General features: G+C 42.2%; 1 protein-coding gene across 2 annotated transcripts in view; it reads left to right on the top strand.

Moving 5' to 3' along the window:
* Positions 1-16,589, top strand: part of PUS10 (pseudouridine synthase 10) — a 25,341-nt gene extending 8,752 nt beyond the window's left edge. For both annotated transcript variants that reach the window (XM_051792885.1, XM_051792884.1), the window contains exons 5-18: positions 445-479; positions 1,263-1,374; positions 2,708-2,769; positions 5,134-5,179; positions 6,860-6,924; positions 7,282-7,367; positions 9,104-9,229; positions 10,031-10,087; positions 10,968-11,044; positions 11,135-11,190; positions 11,316-11,433; positions 12,491-12,633; positions 13,308-13,407; positions 13,938-16,589. In XM_051792885.1, the coding sequence (XP_051648845.1) occupies positions 445-479; positions 1,263-1,374; positions 2,708-2,769; positions 5,134-5,179; positions 6,860-6,924; positions 7,282-7,367; positions 9,104-9,229; positions 10,031-10,087; positions 10,968-11,044; positions 11,135-11,190; positions 11,316-11,433; positions 12,491-12,633; positions 13,308-13,407; positions 13,938-13,976 (1,122 nt within the window). In that variant the 3' untranslated portion in view covers positions 13,977-16,589. The remainder of the gene's footprint in view (positions 1-444; positions 480-1,262; positions 1,375-2,707; positions 2,770-5,133; positions 5,180-6,859; positions 6,925-7,281; positions 7,368-9,103; positions 9,230-10,030; positions 10,088-10,967; positions 11,045-11,134; positions 11,191-11,315; positions 11,434-12,490; positions 12,634-13,307; positions 13,408-13,937) is intronic.

The raw sequence follows: 16,589 nt of genomic DNA, 5'->3' as shown, positions 1-16,589 counted from the left end.
TATATCTCTATATAAATATTTAATTATGTATTATTATATTTTATTGTATATATTTTCTTATGTCTCTATAGTGTATGATTTATTAATTATATAGATGTAAAATTCTATCTATATATTAATACAGATATAAATAGATACAAATGTTTTCTAGATATAATGTTTTTCTACATATAAAGCAAGTTCCAAAGTGAAGCCTGATCTTTGTTTTTTTTAAAGCCAGGTAGGATTTGAGGTGAAGAGCAAAGTGATGTCTTACAGATAAAACAAACACCAGTTCCATCTTTCCACTTCTGAAGCAAAAGCTACATTAAATTCTTAATACTTCCCTTTTGTCCCGAGTTTTTAAAACAGTTTTCCTCCTCAAATTGTTGGGAGTTTTGAGCCTTAATTTCACTTGCTTTTATTTCTTTTCTCTCTTCTCCCTGGGCGTGGCTGTGACTCCAGAGAGCTGCTTGGCTGGGGGTGAAGCAGGAGATGAGGTGAGTGGTGGTTTTTGGAGCTCCCATCCCACTTCTTCCAGATCTAGGGAAAAGAGAGCCACTCCTACTGTTTTCCAGTGCAGTAGAAATTAAAAACTCCTTAATGCAGAAAATGCTAACCAAGAAATTAATGTTGTAGTTTCGAGGTCAGGACAGTTGCTTTCACATCAAGGTGCTTCTGCTCACCCTTGTGGAATATTAGACTCACTTCCTACGTCCTTGGCCAAGATTTTAATTTACTTTGTACCTTCAAAATTAATCATAAGGAAATTCAGAATTGGGAGGTGCTGTCATTTTATTCATTTTTTAAAATTATTAATTCATTTTTCATCGTCCTTCCTTTTGCTGTCTGACAGGAATTCTTTCTATAGACACCATTTCTCTGTACAAATAACGAGCTGTCAAGAAGTTGATTTTATAGTCCTGAAGTGAATTTTATAGTCCCAATTTACCTGGTGCTTACAAAGAATAAGATGGCAGCTGTTTTTAATGTGGTTTTTATATTTTTATGCGGTTTGACCTTAATTGGTGTTTCTGATCTCTTTTGCTCTGTAAGTTCCCAAACAAGTGGTTTGAAACACATCTCTCTTTCTCATCTCTGGATGAGAAAGACTTTTGCAACTACCAGGAAGCTCTGGCATCAGTTTCCTCCTTTTCCACAGGAAAAAAAAAAAAAGAATATTTTACTTGGCACTAGTTATTTCAGTTCCTCTTGAAATGTTCTATGTCATGTATCTACCTTTGACAGATCCCTGTGCAAGTTATTATTTCTTTGTGATTCAGGAATCTGGGCCTTTCCTTGGAAAAGGATGACATTGTTCAGCTGAAGGAAGCTTATAAGTGGATTATCCACCCCCAGCTGGCAGAAGAGTTGGGTGTTCCTGCTGATGGAAAGGTTTTGTATAAATAAGAAAACACTTTTTTCTCTGTTTTGGTTTTTTCATGTATGTGTGTGTATATATATATATTTAAACACTTACACATATGAGGAAAATGAAAATATATCCCTTTTCCTTATTAATAGAAAATAAAGTTGCATTGCTCTTATAATCACTGTAGGAAGAAGAAGGGGGGAAAATTCTTTTAACCAGAGATCTCCAAGTCAATTCCGAGGGAATACCTGCAATACCCCTAAGCAGGCAGTAGAAATATTTTTTCAAACTGTTTTCAGCTTGCAGATTCTGACTTATATTCTTAAAATATTTCTGAAATGCATTGGCTGAGCATGACACTGAGATCTGCCAGACAAATTCAGAAGCACCAGCATCCTGAATGTTAAAATTTCTGCAAACTGTGGCTAAAATCCCTGCTGGGGACAAGGCAGTCTGCAGGTTTTACTTGTCACCAGCCAAAGGGCTGACCCCAGGACTGGACTCTCAGTATTCTTAGTCTTTATGTTGATTTGTCTGCTTGCATAATAATTACAGATTGTCTTTTCCCAGGAGTGCTAATTGAAAGCATCCCTTTTGTCTTAGTGAATCAGAAATCACTCTGAAGGTGATCCAAGAAAAAATAAACTTCTTACCTACCAAGTTGGCAAAAGCTCTCCAACACTTGAGCCCTGAGCCACTGCAGACATCCCTGTGCCATAAAAGTTGCTTTTCCAGTGCTCTTTATCTACAAGGCACTTGAATATTAGCCAATCTTTTCAATAGCCCTCTTGAGGTGTTCTGGTGTCTGAATAACAGAAGTAATGAGTGTTGTTTGCCCAAGGCCAAGGAGGGAATTGGGGGTAGAATTGAGATTACACTGGAGTTCCTGGGCTAGCTGTCAATCCGTGAGGACACAGCTGCCTTTCCTTGCCCCAAGGCCATCCAGTCATTGCAAAGGAAGCCCCTGACAAAATTTTACCGTGGTGACCTCAGGGTTTTTATCTTTATTCCACACTCTCCCAGAAGGCTGCTGGAGTTTAGTGACCGTAATAGGCTTGGAGCACAGGCTGCCCCTGACTCAGCCCCCCGGTGTGGGGTGTGTGGGTCACTCCTGGCTCTGAAGTGCTCTCAGACAATCTTTGGTGACTTCAGAAATGCAAATGCTGCTGTGGCAAACGTTTGGAAGTCTTTAGATGGAGAATAAATGGGTCATTATCTCTTTTGTCTCTCTCTCTTTACTGTTTTCCTTTTTTTTTTTTTTTTTGCTTGAGAATATCCTCCCTGTTTGTTAAAAAAAACCAAAACACTATTACCGCCTTCTTGTTCTTTATTTTCTTTTTTTTTTTTTTAATTTAGAGTTTGTTTGAAGTCAGCGTGGTCTTTGCTCACCCAGAGACAGACGAGGAGTGCCGTTTCCTGTAAGTTTGATATAAATAACAGAAGATCTTTATCTAAATATTGTGCAACGCTGTTGGTTTGGATTTGTTGCAGATGCAGGTGTTTACAAACTAGGACCGGGCCTGCATCTAAACTTCCTTGTGCCCACAGAAAGTTGCAGAGCTTGAAGTTACATCATCTCTGGTTAATTCAGTGTTCTAATGCCAATAAACAAAGTCATCCAGGATTTTGATTGGAACTGGAAGGAGAACGTTGGGATAGGTTGTCCAGTTTCAGCCCTTTTCAAAGTCGTTCCCTGGATCATTTAAAAAAAAAAATTCAAACCATATGAGGGAATCTTTTGAGGTCATGCTTAGGTTTTCCTGCTCTTGTAGGAGACACAGATGGGAGGGAAGGCTTGGAAATGTGTTAATCCAATTTAGCTGGTTGATTAAAACAAACAGAAGTTTTGGCCTGGCCCTGTAGGGCATCTGCTGTACACAAAGAAGCAAAATATTTCTGTGAATTTAGCTGCCACTTCATCTGATTTCTCAAAATCTGTGGTATATTGTGGATAATTAGGTTCACTCTTCCTGTTTGCTGATGCTTCCTGGAAAACCTCAGTTTCACTCAGTTAACTTGCACCTGCTGCAGTTAAAATCTGAGCACAGAAAGAGGTTTGGCAGAGATGTCTCTGTTGAGCAGCGAATTAATTTCTTGAGCCCCGAGATTCCTTTTGCAGCCTTTATATATTTACCTGATTTTGGGGAGGGGGGTGAGGGAATGCTTGCTTGGAAATGGACCAGACATTAGGAACAGTGATTACCAGTGTTTGCTGAACATCTTTGCTTTCCAGCTTCTTCAACACTGGGCAAAAGAGGGAGAAAATTGTAGTCCCAAACCACAGTTCTAAATAACGGTACCTGCAATCCTGTAAAAACAAGTGTTTCTGGATCCTGCACCCTTTTGTTCTTATTTATTTAGTTTTACTCCATCAGTTCTTGTTCTCTGTGGTGCTCTTCCTTCCTCTGAAACCTCTCCACTCCTATTTCCAGCCCATCCTTCCATCCTTTTTGTGGCATTTCAGAAGGATGGATGTGGAGCACTTTAAGGTGCCAGTGTTAGCGCTGTAGAGGTGAGCGCTGTAAGGAAGCTCCATTCCACGTTCCAATTACTCAGGTTTCTTCCCTGTGACCTGACAATATCCCTCTATTTGCCTTCTCTTTTTAGGATACTTAAACAGCAATTAAGGTTTGAGACACTTTCCTGAAGTAACAGCACATTAATTTAATTACAGAGTCATTTCTGAGGTGTCAAGGCATCCCGCAAATGTGAGAGGCTGGCTCTGGGCATGTTCTGAGGCAGTGCTTTGGTTTTGATGTAAATATGGGAAATTTGGCAATTGTCACAGTAGTAGTGACACTCTTGGGTTTTATGGAAGCAAAGCAGGACTTTGTCTCAACCTGGAGAACACTTTTTGATGGGATTTCCAACTATAGCGCCTGCAGTTCCTCGTGTCTCAAGCTGTTGCTACACAGCTGTGTGTAGAGTAGGTGAGCTGAAATGACCCTTGGTTGCTCATGAAACATTGAACTGGATCTTGCTGGTTCACATTTGGAGATTTATGTTTAAGGGTAAGGCCATCCTGAAATTTTGGAAGAGGGCATTTGTGTTGCACACCGGCCTGGGAAGCAAGAGCTGCTTCCTCAGAGTCCAAAAGAGTTACAGAGGTTTTGAGAAGCACCAGCAAGAAATGATAAATTGGGTTGTAGGTTAGAAAACATCTCTGGCTTCATACATAGAAATCCAGAAATCCTCCTGCCTGCATACATAGAAATCCATTAATAGGAACAGCAACTTCCTCTGCAGTACCAAGAAAAGTGTTTCCCTGACCTGGCTTTCGCTTTCGTGAAACAACCAAGAGTTTCCTTTTGAAGAGGCAAAACACCAATGGTGTTGAACACCTGGGGTTACTTTTTTGGTGGTACATTGAATTTTCCCATCCAGAAGGGGTGGTTTGAGTCTGGAGTTTGTAGTGGGCATTGTGGAAGAGCAGCAAGCACAGATTTCAAGATCGCAGCAAATCTTGCACAGAACGAAAATATTAATCGTGCCCTTCATCGAGAAAGATTGGAAAGGACTGAAAGCTAAACTTGTTGTGTGCTTTTCCACGTGTTTGTGTTGGTCAGGGCAGAAGAGACTTGCACCCTTTTGTCCAGGGATTCTGTCTGGATCAAGCAATGCACATCTTGCACTGTTTGTGGTTGAGGATTAAGTGAATTTTAAACTCTTGGAAGCGAGACCTTGGATATTGGTACAAAGCCCATTTCCATGCTGTGTTTGTGAGTCTGTCTGTTTATTTCTTTTTCTTAAGAGTAGCAGCTAATTTTCATTTCTGCATTTAGAGCCACAACCTGTCCAGACTGTTTCAAACCAGCAAAGAACAAACAGGTAAGATCTCACCTTTTCTGTATTTCTTTTTTGACATCCAGAATTTCACAGCAGTGGCTACAACAAAGAACTTACCTGGGTATTCAGTCAGTGTTTAATGTCTGGTTTCTCTTCATCAGAAATCTCTCTAGTTTTCAGCTGTCTGAAAAATAAAGTTGGCTCCTTTATTCACTTCACATTTCTCACCTTAAGAAAACTGAGAGCTTGGTGCTTTTCTTCAGGTCGTGCATCCTCCAGGCCATAATTTTAGGAATGGTCTCTGTAAATACCTCCCTTAAGATCTAGGAATTTGATTGTTATTGTTAAAAGTGGCATAAAAGATGATCCTCTAGCTCTCTGTGGGTGAAGCAGTTCAGATGAGGCACATTGTGAAGATGAGACTCTGCAGCCAAAAGGGAAATCAGTGATCACGCTGCAGTTCCCATGTCCTCTGATGTGACTGAAAGCCATGAAATGGGCAGGATGGTTTTATCCTTCTGCCTCTGGAGGAGGGGAGGGAAGAAAAGGGACCTTGCCACTTGTTGCAGGCCCTGAGCACACACACAATCATTGATGGAAAAGAGGACATGAGGGGTAAAAAAACAGCTGGAGAGAAGCCGATGTAAGTAGGACAGTTGATGTGATCAGAGGGAGAACAAGTGACTTCTATCAGAAGCCATTGCAAGGCCTTTTATTCTTCCTGGAGAAGAGTCTACCAACGTTTGGCAGAGGCAGGAACTGAGCCAGGAATTCTGCTGGCTCTACTCCACCTGAGCAATAAATGCAAGTCTTTTTTTTTAGAAGGGTTGTATTGTTATAACTCACTGCTTGCTGCATTGCTTCCCTTGAAAAAGGGGCAGATCCCAAATGAGGAGCCAAACCAGCAGGGCCTGGCTGTTAAAACCACACAGGCAGCAAAATGTGGGGGAATCTAAAGCAAAAATGAAGAGCCATCAGAGGTTTGTCCTCACAAAGAAGCTGTGCTTGAAGCTTCAAGGGCTGTGTTAGTCAGAGAAGTGAGGTAAGAACTGGGTTCTGAGGGAAAATTTCTGTGCCATCTGCTCTAGATAGTTATTTAAACCTGCTGCCACTTTAAGGGTTTTCCAGTTCATCTGTTCTATGAGGAAGAGAAGTGCTATTGGCTCTGATTTATGCTTAGAAGGACAAAGAGCAGCTTTCCTGAAGGCACCCAGGCTGCTCTGCGTTAGAGCAGAGACTTGAATTGTCCCAAACAATGCCCCAGTATTTTCAACTTCTTTCCCCAAATCCCCAGTCCAGTTTGCAGAAAAGACACCATTAAACTGGAAATCCAGCAGCCAGGGGACTGGGAGGAGAGGCTCAGGAACCTGGACTTCTTCATGTGGAAGGTTCTTCTCTTGGCAAGGAGAAAGCTTTTGGGAGGACCCAAATCAACTTTTGAACTTCAGCCCCAGATGCCTCCTCAACAGGCTTATTTGCAGAACTAGCTGCCTGCTGTCACTGAGATAAAAGCTGGGGCTTAACTCTTGAAAAAGAAGGTGATTTAGGTTTCTGGTCATGGATTTAGGATTCTGGTTTTAAACCAGTTTGCAAATTTGGATCTGGGCTCCCAAATGAAAAAGCTCAACACTGTGTATATTTTAGTGCTTTTTTTTCTCCCTTAGGCATATCCTTTCTCTGTTTTTCTTAGTTCTTGACTCATTTTTTTATTTCACTGTGCAGTCTGTTTTCACCAGAATGGCAGTTATAAAAGCCCTAGAGAAGATAAAAGAAGAGGATTTTCTCAAGTAAGTCTATACTGAAACTAGTTCTTAGTATTGTGCTTCTGTATAGAATTAGGATGAGGAGGAAAATATTCTGTGGGTAAGTAGTGGTAGGGTGTCTATAAAAGAACTTTTGGTTGTTTATATTCTGATGGTTTACTGGTTAAAATGTGTTTTCTGTTCTTCTTTTAATTAAGGATTATTTTGAACCTTAGAGTTTGTAAGATAAGCAAGACTTCTGCCCATATTTCCAAAATGTCAGGAGTTGAGTTTTAATTAAACACCAAGAACTGTAATATGGTGAAAATCACACACAGTGAGAAGCCATCATGTTTTGGTATTACTAGTAATTTTTTTTTACTTTTTTTTTTTTTAATACAGGCATTTTCCATGTCCCCCAAGTTCACCAAAGAACCTGTGTGATGCTCTGGAAATTCAGTGCAATAACGGTGCAGTTTTTGTGGCTGGTAAGGTGATGAATTTATTTGCTGCTGTGTCATCTTGAACAGAACTTTCTAACACTGCCATGAGAACCAGAGATTCTTCTGTTTGTAAATTCCTGTAATTAAGTGTAAGAGGCAAAGAAACAAATCCAGCTCTATCCAAGAGTGGGTGGGTTTGAAAGGGGAAGGAAATGACAGATCCCCTCTATCACCTGCCTGCAGGAGCATCTGCCCTTCTCCCAGGCCTGTGTATAAACAACTTATTTAAACACATGCAAGCAGATTAAAAAAACCCCAACCTGTAATTTAAATCCAACACACTGTGTTTAAAAGGATGATAAAAATCCTGGCTACAGGAAAATGGAAAACGAAAAGAAATGCACAAGTGAGTGGCAGGTTGGTTAATGTTCTACACATACCCCTTTTTTTTTTTTTTTTTAATTACTGATTAGACAGATTTTGGGAATTCAAGATACCCAGTTCCTTTTAGCCTTTTCCAAACACACTGTTTTATTTTAGGTTGCTTTGTTGGATGGTTTTATCAGAATCCATCTGTATGAAGAACAAGAGGGTTTGCTTTCTGCATGTCATTTAATATTGGCTTTGTGATTTACAGTTTATATCTTGCTACAACAACAACAACAAAATCCAGGCAGGATTTTTTTTAATTTTCAAAGAAATAAATCCAAAATGGGATTTATTGAGCACAGAGCAGTTATTTTGTTATTATTAATTGAGACAGGATCTTAATTAGCAAGCTCAGTTTCAGAGTTAGCGTTGCCCTCTTGACCTTCCCTTTGGTGTTCAGTGATCACTTCCCACCTCAACTTGGGGTTTTTTTTTTTTTTTGAGGATTCAGGAGCTGTCAAACCGAGAAACACCTTCTGTGTTTTGTTTTTTTTTTTTTTAAACCTCCTCTTGTTCAGATCAAGAGTTAAAATTCTTATCTTGTTCTCCTTTTTCCATTTTATGGAAGGAGAATTTAGCAGTGAGAAGCTGCCTGTGAAGGGTGAGTCACCTCCTTTCCTTGCCCCAGTGAAAGAGTTACTCAGTTTCCCCATTTGTTTGCGTGGCTTTTTCTGCCAGAAGGAAACATCGTTCAAGATAGGAAAATATGATACAACCCCCCCAAAAAAAACTCGAGGTGTCAGAGGCACAGTGTAAAGCACAGAGCTGCTCTGAGCTCCTTTGCAAGGTTTCACACGAACGAGGCCCTCGCTTTTGGGAATATTTTTCACTTCTTACCAAACCTGTCCATAAAAAAGGCTCCTGTTGGCCATCCAAGGCTTGTTCTTTGGTTGTAGCAGCCCTTGTGCCACGGAGGTGCCATGAGATCAGTCCAAGGATGCCAATCTCATTATCTTTCTGATGTTCCTCCTAATTTGTCATGGAGATTTTCTGCTCCTCACGTGGTTTTCCTTGGGAGCCAAAGCATTTTAGTTTGGATTTGTCTCCTTAAGCCTTCAGAAAGTGGCAGGACTTGGCTTGGAACCTGAACTACTCCATACAGGAGGGTTATCCCTGAAGGTGGGACTGCAGCAACAGGCTCTCCAAGCCCACCTTTAAGTGGCTGTCCTGGATACTGGAATTCTCCTGGATGAGGCCACAAGCATTCCGCAGTGCTGCTGGAATTCTCTTCCACAAAACGAGTTTGAGCCTGGAAAGTCATTTCCACAAAGCTCCAATGAAGGTTAAATGGGTTAAAAACTTTTGTCCCTTGGTTTAGAGGGATTACAGCTAACTCAGCTCTTTTTTTACAGGAAGGTACAACAAATATTCCAGGAATTTACCTCAGACCCCCTGGATTATTGATGGGGAGAGGAAGCTGGAATCTTCAGTGGAAGAACTAATTTCAGAGCACCTCATGGCCGAATTCAAAGCAGACAGTAAGTATTTAGGAGATCTCTTACCAGACATATTTTTCATCACTGCTAGAAGATTTTTTAAGAAGAGTTTTCTTAGTACCCACCCACTTAATCCAAGAGTGTGAGGGGAAAAAAGCTATTATTTCTTTATCCCTCTCCTATCCTTCCAAGTCAAAGCTTGTAAACTTTTTTTTAGCTGTGATCTGTGAGTAATTAGATCCTTTTATCCTGCTAAAGTAGCTCCTCAGTTCATCTGCTGATGCAAATACGTTGGTTTCATGTATGGCAGGGTTTTTGCCCCACCAACCTTCTGATGGGCTGGTGATTCATAAAATGACTTGTATCAAGGAGGTTTTTTGCCACCAGCATTTTGTAACATCTGCCTGGCTTTCAAGCCCTTCGTGTCTCTTACCTTGATTCATTTCTTTTCTTCAGTGCACATAATGCTTATCCAGGGATTATCCAGATGAAATAATCACTGCCCGTTGCTTGTGGAATTAAAAACAACAGAAAGCCCAAGGAAAAATTGCATTAAATATCAGTTTGGAGAACACTCTCCTGCTTCCCTCCCCTCTCCTCCCAGTGGATGTGTTACTCTGGTTGGAGTATCTCATTCAGGCCAAGGAACTGGGGAGTGCTCATCAAAAAACTTGTGAATAAACAGTAATATCCCAGATTTGTCCCTGAAGTGTCTGTAAAGGCAACTCTTGGAAGCAGCTTTTGCAAACAAGTTTAGAAAGACATTATTTCACCTTTTAAGCTGCAGAGGATATTAAAAATGTAAAATAAAAATCTCGCCTGCCTTGTTTAAATCTGTTACAGGCTTTAATTTTTCTTCCTCTGGAAGAGAAGATGTGGATGTGAGGACACTAGGAAATGGTAAGGCTTGGAAAATCCCTTGTGAAACACAGAAACTAAGTGGTTGTGAGAGCTGTTTTAATGGATCTTGCTGAATGCTAAGGCAGGCTTTGAAATTTTATCTCAGAAACATTTTAGTGATATTTATATATTTATTCCCAAAGACCAAACGCCGTCTCAGTGGCCTTGGCTGCGTGGAAAGGCAGAGCTGGTTGGGAGTGTTTGATTTTATTCACTCCCTGCTTTGAAGCCATTTCTGTCAGACTCGTTCCTGTCTTGTTTGCTGTTGGATCCTTCTAATTCCCTCACTGTCCCTGTGGAGTAGGGGGAGCCTTATTTTCTTTTTCAACTTGGGTCCTTTGGAAAGGTCAGCTGCTTTCCAATATGCTGGAGCTGCTGCAGCCAAAGGAGGAGGGCAAGAAAAAGTAAAAATGAGCAATTCCATGTTTCAGTTGCTGTCTGATTGCTGTGGCTCCTGGCATTGCTTGTGCTGGGGATTGTCCCTGGCCCCGAGCAGAGAGAGAACAACTCTGGCAACAGATGTTGAGCTGAGGGAGCAGGGATTTAACATCCTCTTGCACCTGGGCATTGCTGTAGGTGACAGAAAATAAGCTAATTAACTTTTTTCTTATTTTATTTTTTAATTAGCACAGACTTGTACCAGAAGTCTTCTGGGAAGTCATAATTTGCACTCGCTGCCGAAACTGGGCTTTAGTAGCCAAAAAAAAAAAAAGTCCCTCCTTTCTTCTTCCATCTGATGCCACATCCCTAAACCCACAAGTCCTGTCCCTGTTTGTCTTAACAGCAGCCAGGCTTCACACCTCCCAGCCCTCCTGTGTAAATTCCCGTGTTCATTTAGAACACTCATGTTTTTGTGTTTTATGGCTGTGCCTGATGCCAGGAAGGCCCTTTGCGATCGAGCTGGTGAATCCTCGCAGGATCCACTTCACCGCCGAGGAAATGAAGAGGCTGCAGCAGGTAAATCATTTGCACCTCACAGAGCCCGTGGAGCACGTGCTGCCTCTCCAACCCAGCAGCTCTAACTGGTTCCTTTTGAAAATATCACAGGCAATTAATAACTCTTCAGACAAAATCCAGGTTCGAGACCTGCAGCTCGTCACCAGGTCAGTATTTCCCGGCGCTGCCGAGGGGTTTCAGGGCGACACTTTGGGACTTGTGCAAGTGGTCTTGCTCACAGCCTGGGATAATTAGGCTTGTGTTAAGTGAGTCATTAGTCTCTCTTGTGCAGAGAGGCAATTGGTCGTATGAAGGAAGGTGAGGAGGAGAAGACAAAGACCTACAGTGCCTTAATATGGACGGACAAAGCAATCCAGAGGGAAGACATCGCGCTCCTGGATGACATCAAGGTATCAGGAGCTCTTGTTGCTGATTTAAATAGTACCTGTTCTGGTGCCCCAGGGAAGAGTTAAATACTCTTAAATACTGTAATATCTCTTCCTCTGTGTTTGTTTTTTTTTTTATCAGGGTTTGTCTTGTTGTAGGGACTTCCATACCACCTTTTTTTTCCTTCACCACAGTCATCCAAGCAGGACAGCTGCCCAGCTGTTGGCCAGGCCAACAAACACTTGTGTAATGTTCACCTTCCAGGACACCAAATAATCAAAATTAGTGGATGGCAGAGGAGGAAACCTGGTACCTGCACCCCTTCCTTTACCTTACACATTGTTTTGTGTAAGCAGAAGTGGCAGAGCTTTTGTTCTGCTCTACAGCTGCTCTCCCGCGGCCACAACAATTCCAAGTTGGAGGTGCCTGTGGCAAAGAGTGGTAAGAGGCCTTAGGAAGGCTCAGCACACTCTGGAATAAGAACTTTCTCCAGATGTTGGGCTGATGGAGAAGTGGGTTCAGTTTTTGTTGTGCTGCACCATTTCCTACAGTTCTTCCCTGTGAACTCCAAGCAAGTGCTCACAGCTCAGGGAGACAACTGTTGGCTTTTCCTGGAGCTTCCCTCAATCCTGAAAAGTTGCCTTTCAAAGTGCTGCATCTCCTTTGGGAAGGGAGTGGGGAATGAACTTCTGAAAAGACTGTTCTGAGATCTAATCTCATTTCAGGGGCTTTTTTCCCTCACTTTTATTTCTAGGGGGTTGGCTGTAGTTTAGACAAAGCATTTTGTGGGTGGGATTTTTTTTTTTTCCTGATTTGCCCTGAGGCTCTCGGCGAGCTGCTAAATCCTGGAGTCATTCCAGCAAAGGGCTATGGAGATTTCAAGGTTATTCCTCTGTATTTGTGATTCCATTAGTTTGTGTTCGCGCGAGGCCTCGGAGCTGGCTGTCCTTTCTCCTTTGATAAACTTGGAAAACATGAGTCCTGTCTCAAGCTTACTCAAAAAGATGGGATTGGTTCACAACACTTGTGACTCTCCCACAGTCTGTTCAGTGTGTTACATTGCACTCTCTCTCGTGGCAGGAATTAAAGCTGGACCAGAAGACCCCTCTCCGTGTTCTGCACCGGCGGCCTCTGGCCGTGCGCTGCCGGATCATCCACACCATGAGCTCCGAGTACATCGACGAGCACCATTTCCGCCTGCACCTCAAGACCCAGGCAGGGACGTATCCTTGGCTGCCCTGGCACCAAACAGCTCCTGATTGGAGTCACTTGGCTGCCCTGGCACCAAACAGCTCCTGACTGGAGTCACTGGGATCACGGGAAGTTTCCTGCTCGGATCCCTGCTCTCCAGCAGTCGTGTGTTGCTGCAGGATCTTTGCTTTCATATGGCACAATTCCACACCGAGGTTTTCATTCCGAAATGGCTCCTGTGTGTGTGGAGTTCTGTGCTGACCACTCACAGAATTACAGAGTACTCTTAGTTGGAAGGGACCCACAAGGACTATTGAGTCCAATGCCCTGATAGTTTAAATGCATGTGGCAGCCATAGGAATGTCCTGGTTAAAAATACACTTTCTTAATTTAACTGATAACTTCTCACCTTAGAAAATCAGCTTTTTTGCAATATTGAATGCACTTCAATGCAGACTGTGGGTTGCTGCTACTTAAAAGTTAAGAGTTTTGTCATAAAGTCACCCCTCACTTTGGAATAAATCAGAAGATAAAGGTCAGTGGTGCAGTTTTTGGCACTAGAGTCAGAAGCCAGGAATTAGGAGTTCTTTTAAAGCTTAACAAGATGTTAACTAAAAACTGGCTTAAGAGTAAAAAAACCACCTTTTTTCCCCTCCTTTTGCTTTCTTTGCTGTAAAATTCACCTCTCCTTAGCCAGTGTTTCCAGCTACATTAAAGAATTTGTGCATGGAGACTTTGGAAGAACAAAGCCCAATATTGGGTCCCTCCTGAACAGAACTGCTGACATTCTGGAGCTGGATGTGGAAGTAAGTTGTTTGCTATTTATCCTTCCTGGAAATTACTAAGGGGGTGGAATTTTTGAGGTGCTTTCCATGGAATTGCTCCAAGTGGATCAACATTCCTTAGCACAGTTAATAGAAAAATTAATATTAATGCAAGAACAATGATTTGTCCCACACTGCCACACGTGCCGGGCTTCCTCTTCCAAATTTTTGTCAGGGAGGGGTGGGAGGACACATCATGAATTTATAACACTAGTTATCAGCTTATCCTTGCTTAGATTTGGGGACAGGTGATGGTTTTCTACTCAAGCACCACCCAGTACCTGAATATTTCTGTGCCATCCGTCCACACGTGGTTTGTTTTCACACTGTGATGGCCCAGCTGCAGGATGGGGAGAGGCTGGAGACAGTTCACATTCCTAACAAATGGTTCTGGGCACTTTGGAAACGCAGCCCAACATCCAGGGATGCTGCAAAAGGAGTTGTGACTCTTTTGATATGTGTAAAATATCAGCTCTGGTGATTTTGCCTTTTTTTTCCCTCCCCTTTCCTAGTCTGTTGACGTCGACTGGCCTCCGACCCTGGATAACTGACTTCCCAAGGGATGAGGAAGCAGCAGCTCATGACCAAACACTGTGCAGTGTTTCAGCCTGGGTGCAAAGGGTTTCCATGGAACACTTGGATCATGTTGATCTGCCAAAGGATACCCTGACTTTGAATCTACTTTGAACACTCTGGACCAGGTAGTGTTGGTTCAGTCTCTGGCCTTACTTTAATTTCTTCCGTGCATAAAAAGGTTTTGGGAAGCCAGTGCATTCCTGATAAATTATAGTTAAAGATAACCCTCCCTCAAGTCAGATTTCTTTTGAAACTCTTTTTATATTGGATGCTCTCCTTATCTGGATGCAGGTAGCACCGGGTTACCTGAAATCCCAACTCTTTCTGAGCACTGTTCCTGCAGGAAATCCCAAAAGCCAGGGAGACTGAAGCCAGCAGGATAGTGCTGGAGCAAGTCTCCCTGCTGGCTGCTTTTTGGTCAGGGTTAGGTTTAGAGATGGGCAAATTTATCTCACAAAGGGCAAAAACATTTTTCAGAGGAAACCTTTGCACTTAAAACCAAGTTTTTCTAATTTAAAAACATGGGCGACACTTCCTAGAAACAACAGCTGGGGCCTCGTGAGCCCTCCAGCCTGGCCACAGTCCTCTCCAGGAGCAGGAATTCCCCAGTGAGTCACCATATATAAAAAGATTGGGAACTCCTGGCAGTGGTGCATGATGGGGATCTAAAGAAAAACAGGAATACCAAAGAACCTCAAAGTGCAGGCAGACACAAAACCTACCTGAGGATGTTGGAATCCAGAGACAGGGATTAAAAAGCTTTGATTTAGCAGCATAACACAATTTTTCTAACACCCTCACCTTGGATGGATGCCTGGAAGACTTGAACTTGCCTGGGATAGGGAAGATCTGAGGTTTGTAATTTGCTTATTTTAAATGTTTCCTACTAAGCACCACCTACATCTTCAGGAAGAGTCACTTTTATACCTGCATCATGTTAATCCATTGGGGAAGATGCTTCCCTGAAGTACAGAAGAGAGTTAAACTATCAGCAAGAAATTAAGGATTGGAATTTAAGGGCTCTTCATTAATTAACATTTTGGAAATAAAGAGCATAATATTTGCCAAGACCAACCACTGTTTGGGGACAGGGAGGATGGCTGGGATGTCTTCCCTTTAATTCAGTGGTGCCAGGACCTCAGACCAGAACAGCTGCATGAGAGCTTGAGCTGGAGGCTCTAAAACTATTCATAAATACATTTTTAAGGAGTTCCTAAAAAATTCATCTTGAAAAATTCCACACTGCCTGTGCTGTGCTTTCCTAGCCCTCTGCAACACAAGTAATTCAGAAGCTCCTGGTTTTCTAACACAAAAATAATAGGAGCATGATTCAGGCAGCAATATTATTTTTGGTTTTTATTTATAGCCAATATAAGCAACAGATTCCAGGAGTAGTTCTCAGATAATAACCTGTAGCCAGACAGGAAGTGTCATGAATGATGGAAAACTAAAGAAACTGAATTCAGAAAACAAACAAAAAGAGAATTTCAGTCTCACAACTGTGATTTCTTGAAACTCAGAGTGAGCTGAAATATGATTTATAAATTCCATAAACTACAGGGAACAAAAAATGGAAACAAGGCTGTGCATTTTGGCACAACAGGCATGAGAAGAGCTGTTCCAAGGGGGAATGGAGCCAAAGGGGGGAGGAGAAAGGGCTGTTCCTGCTGTAGGTCAAGGACACACAAGGCACTTCCCTCTGCAGCTCCTGCTGCACTTGGGGGTCACGTCCCAAATCCCAGTGCAGATAAACCAGGCTATAAACATTGCCCTCAGTGTGCTGAGAACACAGAGAGGTCCTCCAAAAATTCCCAATCATGATAAATGTCAGGCCTCCAAATGATGATGCAAATCCCTGCAGCTCTTGGGGCAGTTCCTGGGCAGGGATCATGGGCAAATATGAGACCCTGGGATGCAACCTGGGGGTTTGGACTTTGCTCCAAGGCCAGTTTCCAACAGCAGGTGACAACCCTTTGAACTGTCATGTGAGGAATATTGCAGCAATAATAATATTCATGGTGGACTTTGGCCTTCACCTTATTTTTACCAGTAAAACACCACCTTGTGTGCACTCAAACTGATGCTTTGAGAGCAAGATTTAATCTTTCTCCAACTGGACACCTCCAATCCCCCTTCCATTTGGGTTTTGCCTGGAGAAAGCTGTACCAGCAGCACAAATGTGCCCAAAGCATCTGTCCCCTCCTCCCCTCTGCCTAAAAGCTCAATGGCTCTGCCACAAAACCTTCCATTGCTTGAGGTTTTGTAGTGGCCACCAGTCACTGGGAGCAGAAAATACCCAAAAAAAGCCCCAGAACAAGCAAGTGATAACCTGCCTTGTTCCCTTTTCCCTGCCTTTCCCGTGGTGAGGGATGTCACAAAGCTGAGGAGGTTGCAGAAGCTGAGCACTTGGTATAACCAGTTTTTTTTAATTACCAAACCAACTCGTTTACAAAGGAAAACAGAACTTTGAAAATATTTAATTATACAGTAAAAACAAATTGTACTATAAAGAGCTTTCTATGAAGTGAGTAAAATGTTTACATTTAATATACTTAAAACTGAGAACTTCAAAAAAAAAAAAAAAAGAA

This window comes from Manacus candei, unplaced genomic scaffold, assembly GCF_025592945.1.
Source record: "Manacus candei isolate 608988 ecotype Guabito, Panama unplaced genomic scaffold, ASM2559294v1 h1tg000035l, whole genome shotgun sequence".
Taxonomy (NCBI): Eukaryota; Metazoa; Chordata; class Aves; order Passeriformes; family Pipridae; genus Manacus; species Manacus candei.
Note: the sequence above shows the minus strand (reverse complement) of the source record. Positions and strands in the feature narration are given on the sequence as shown.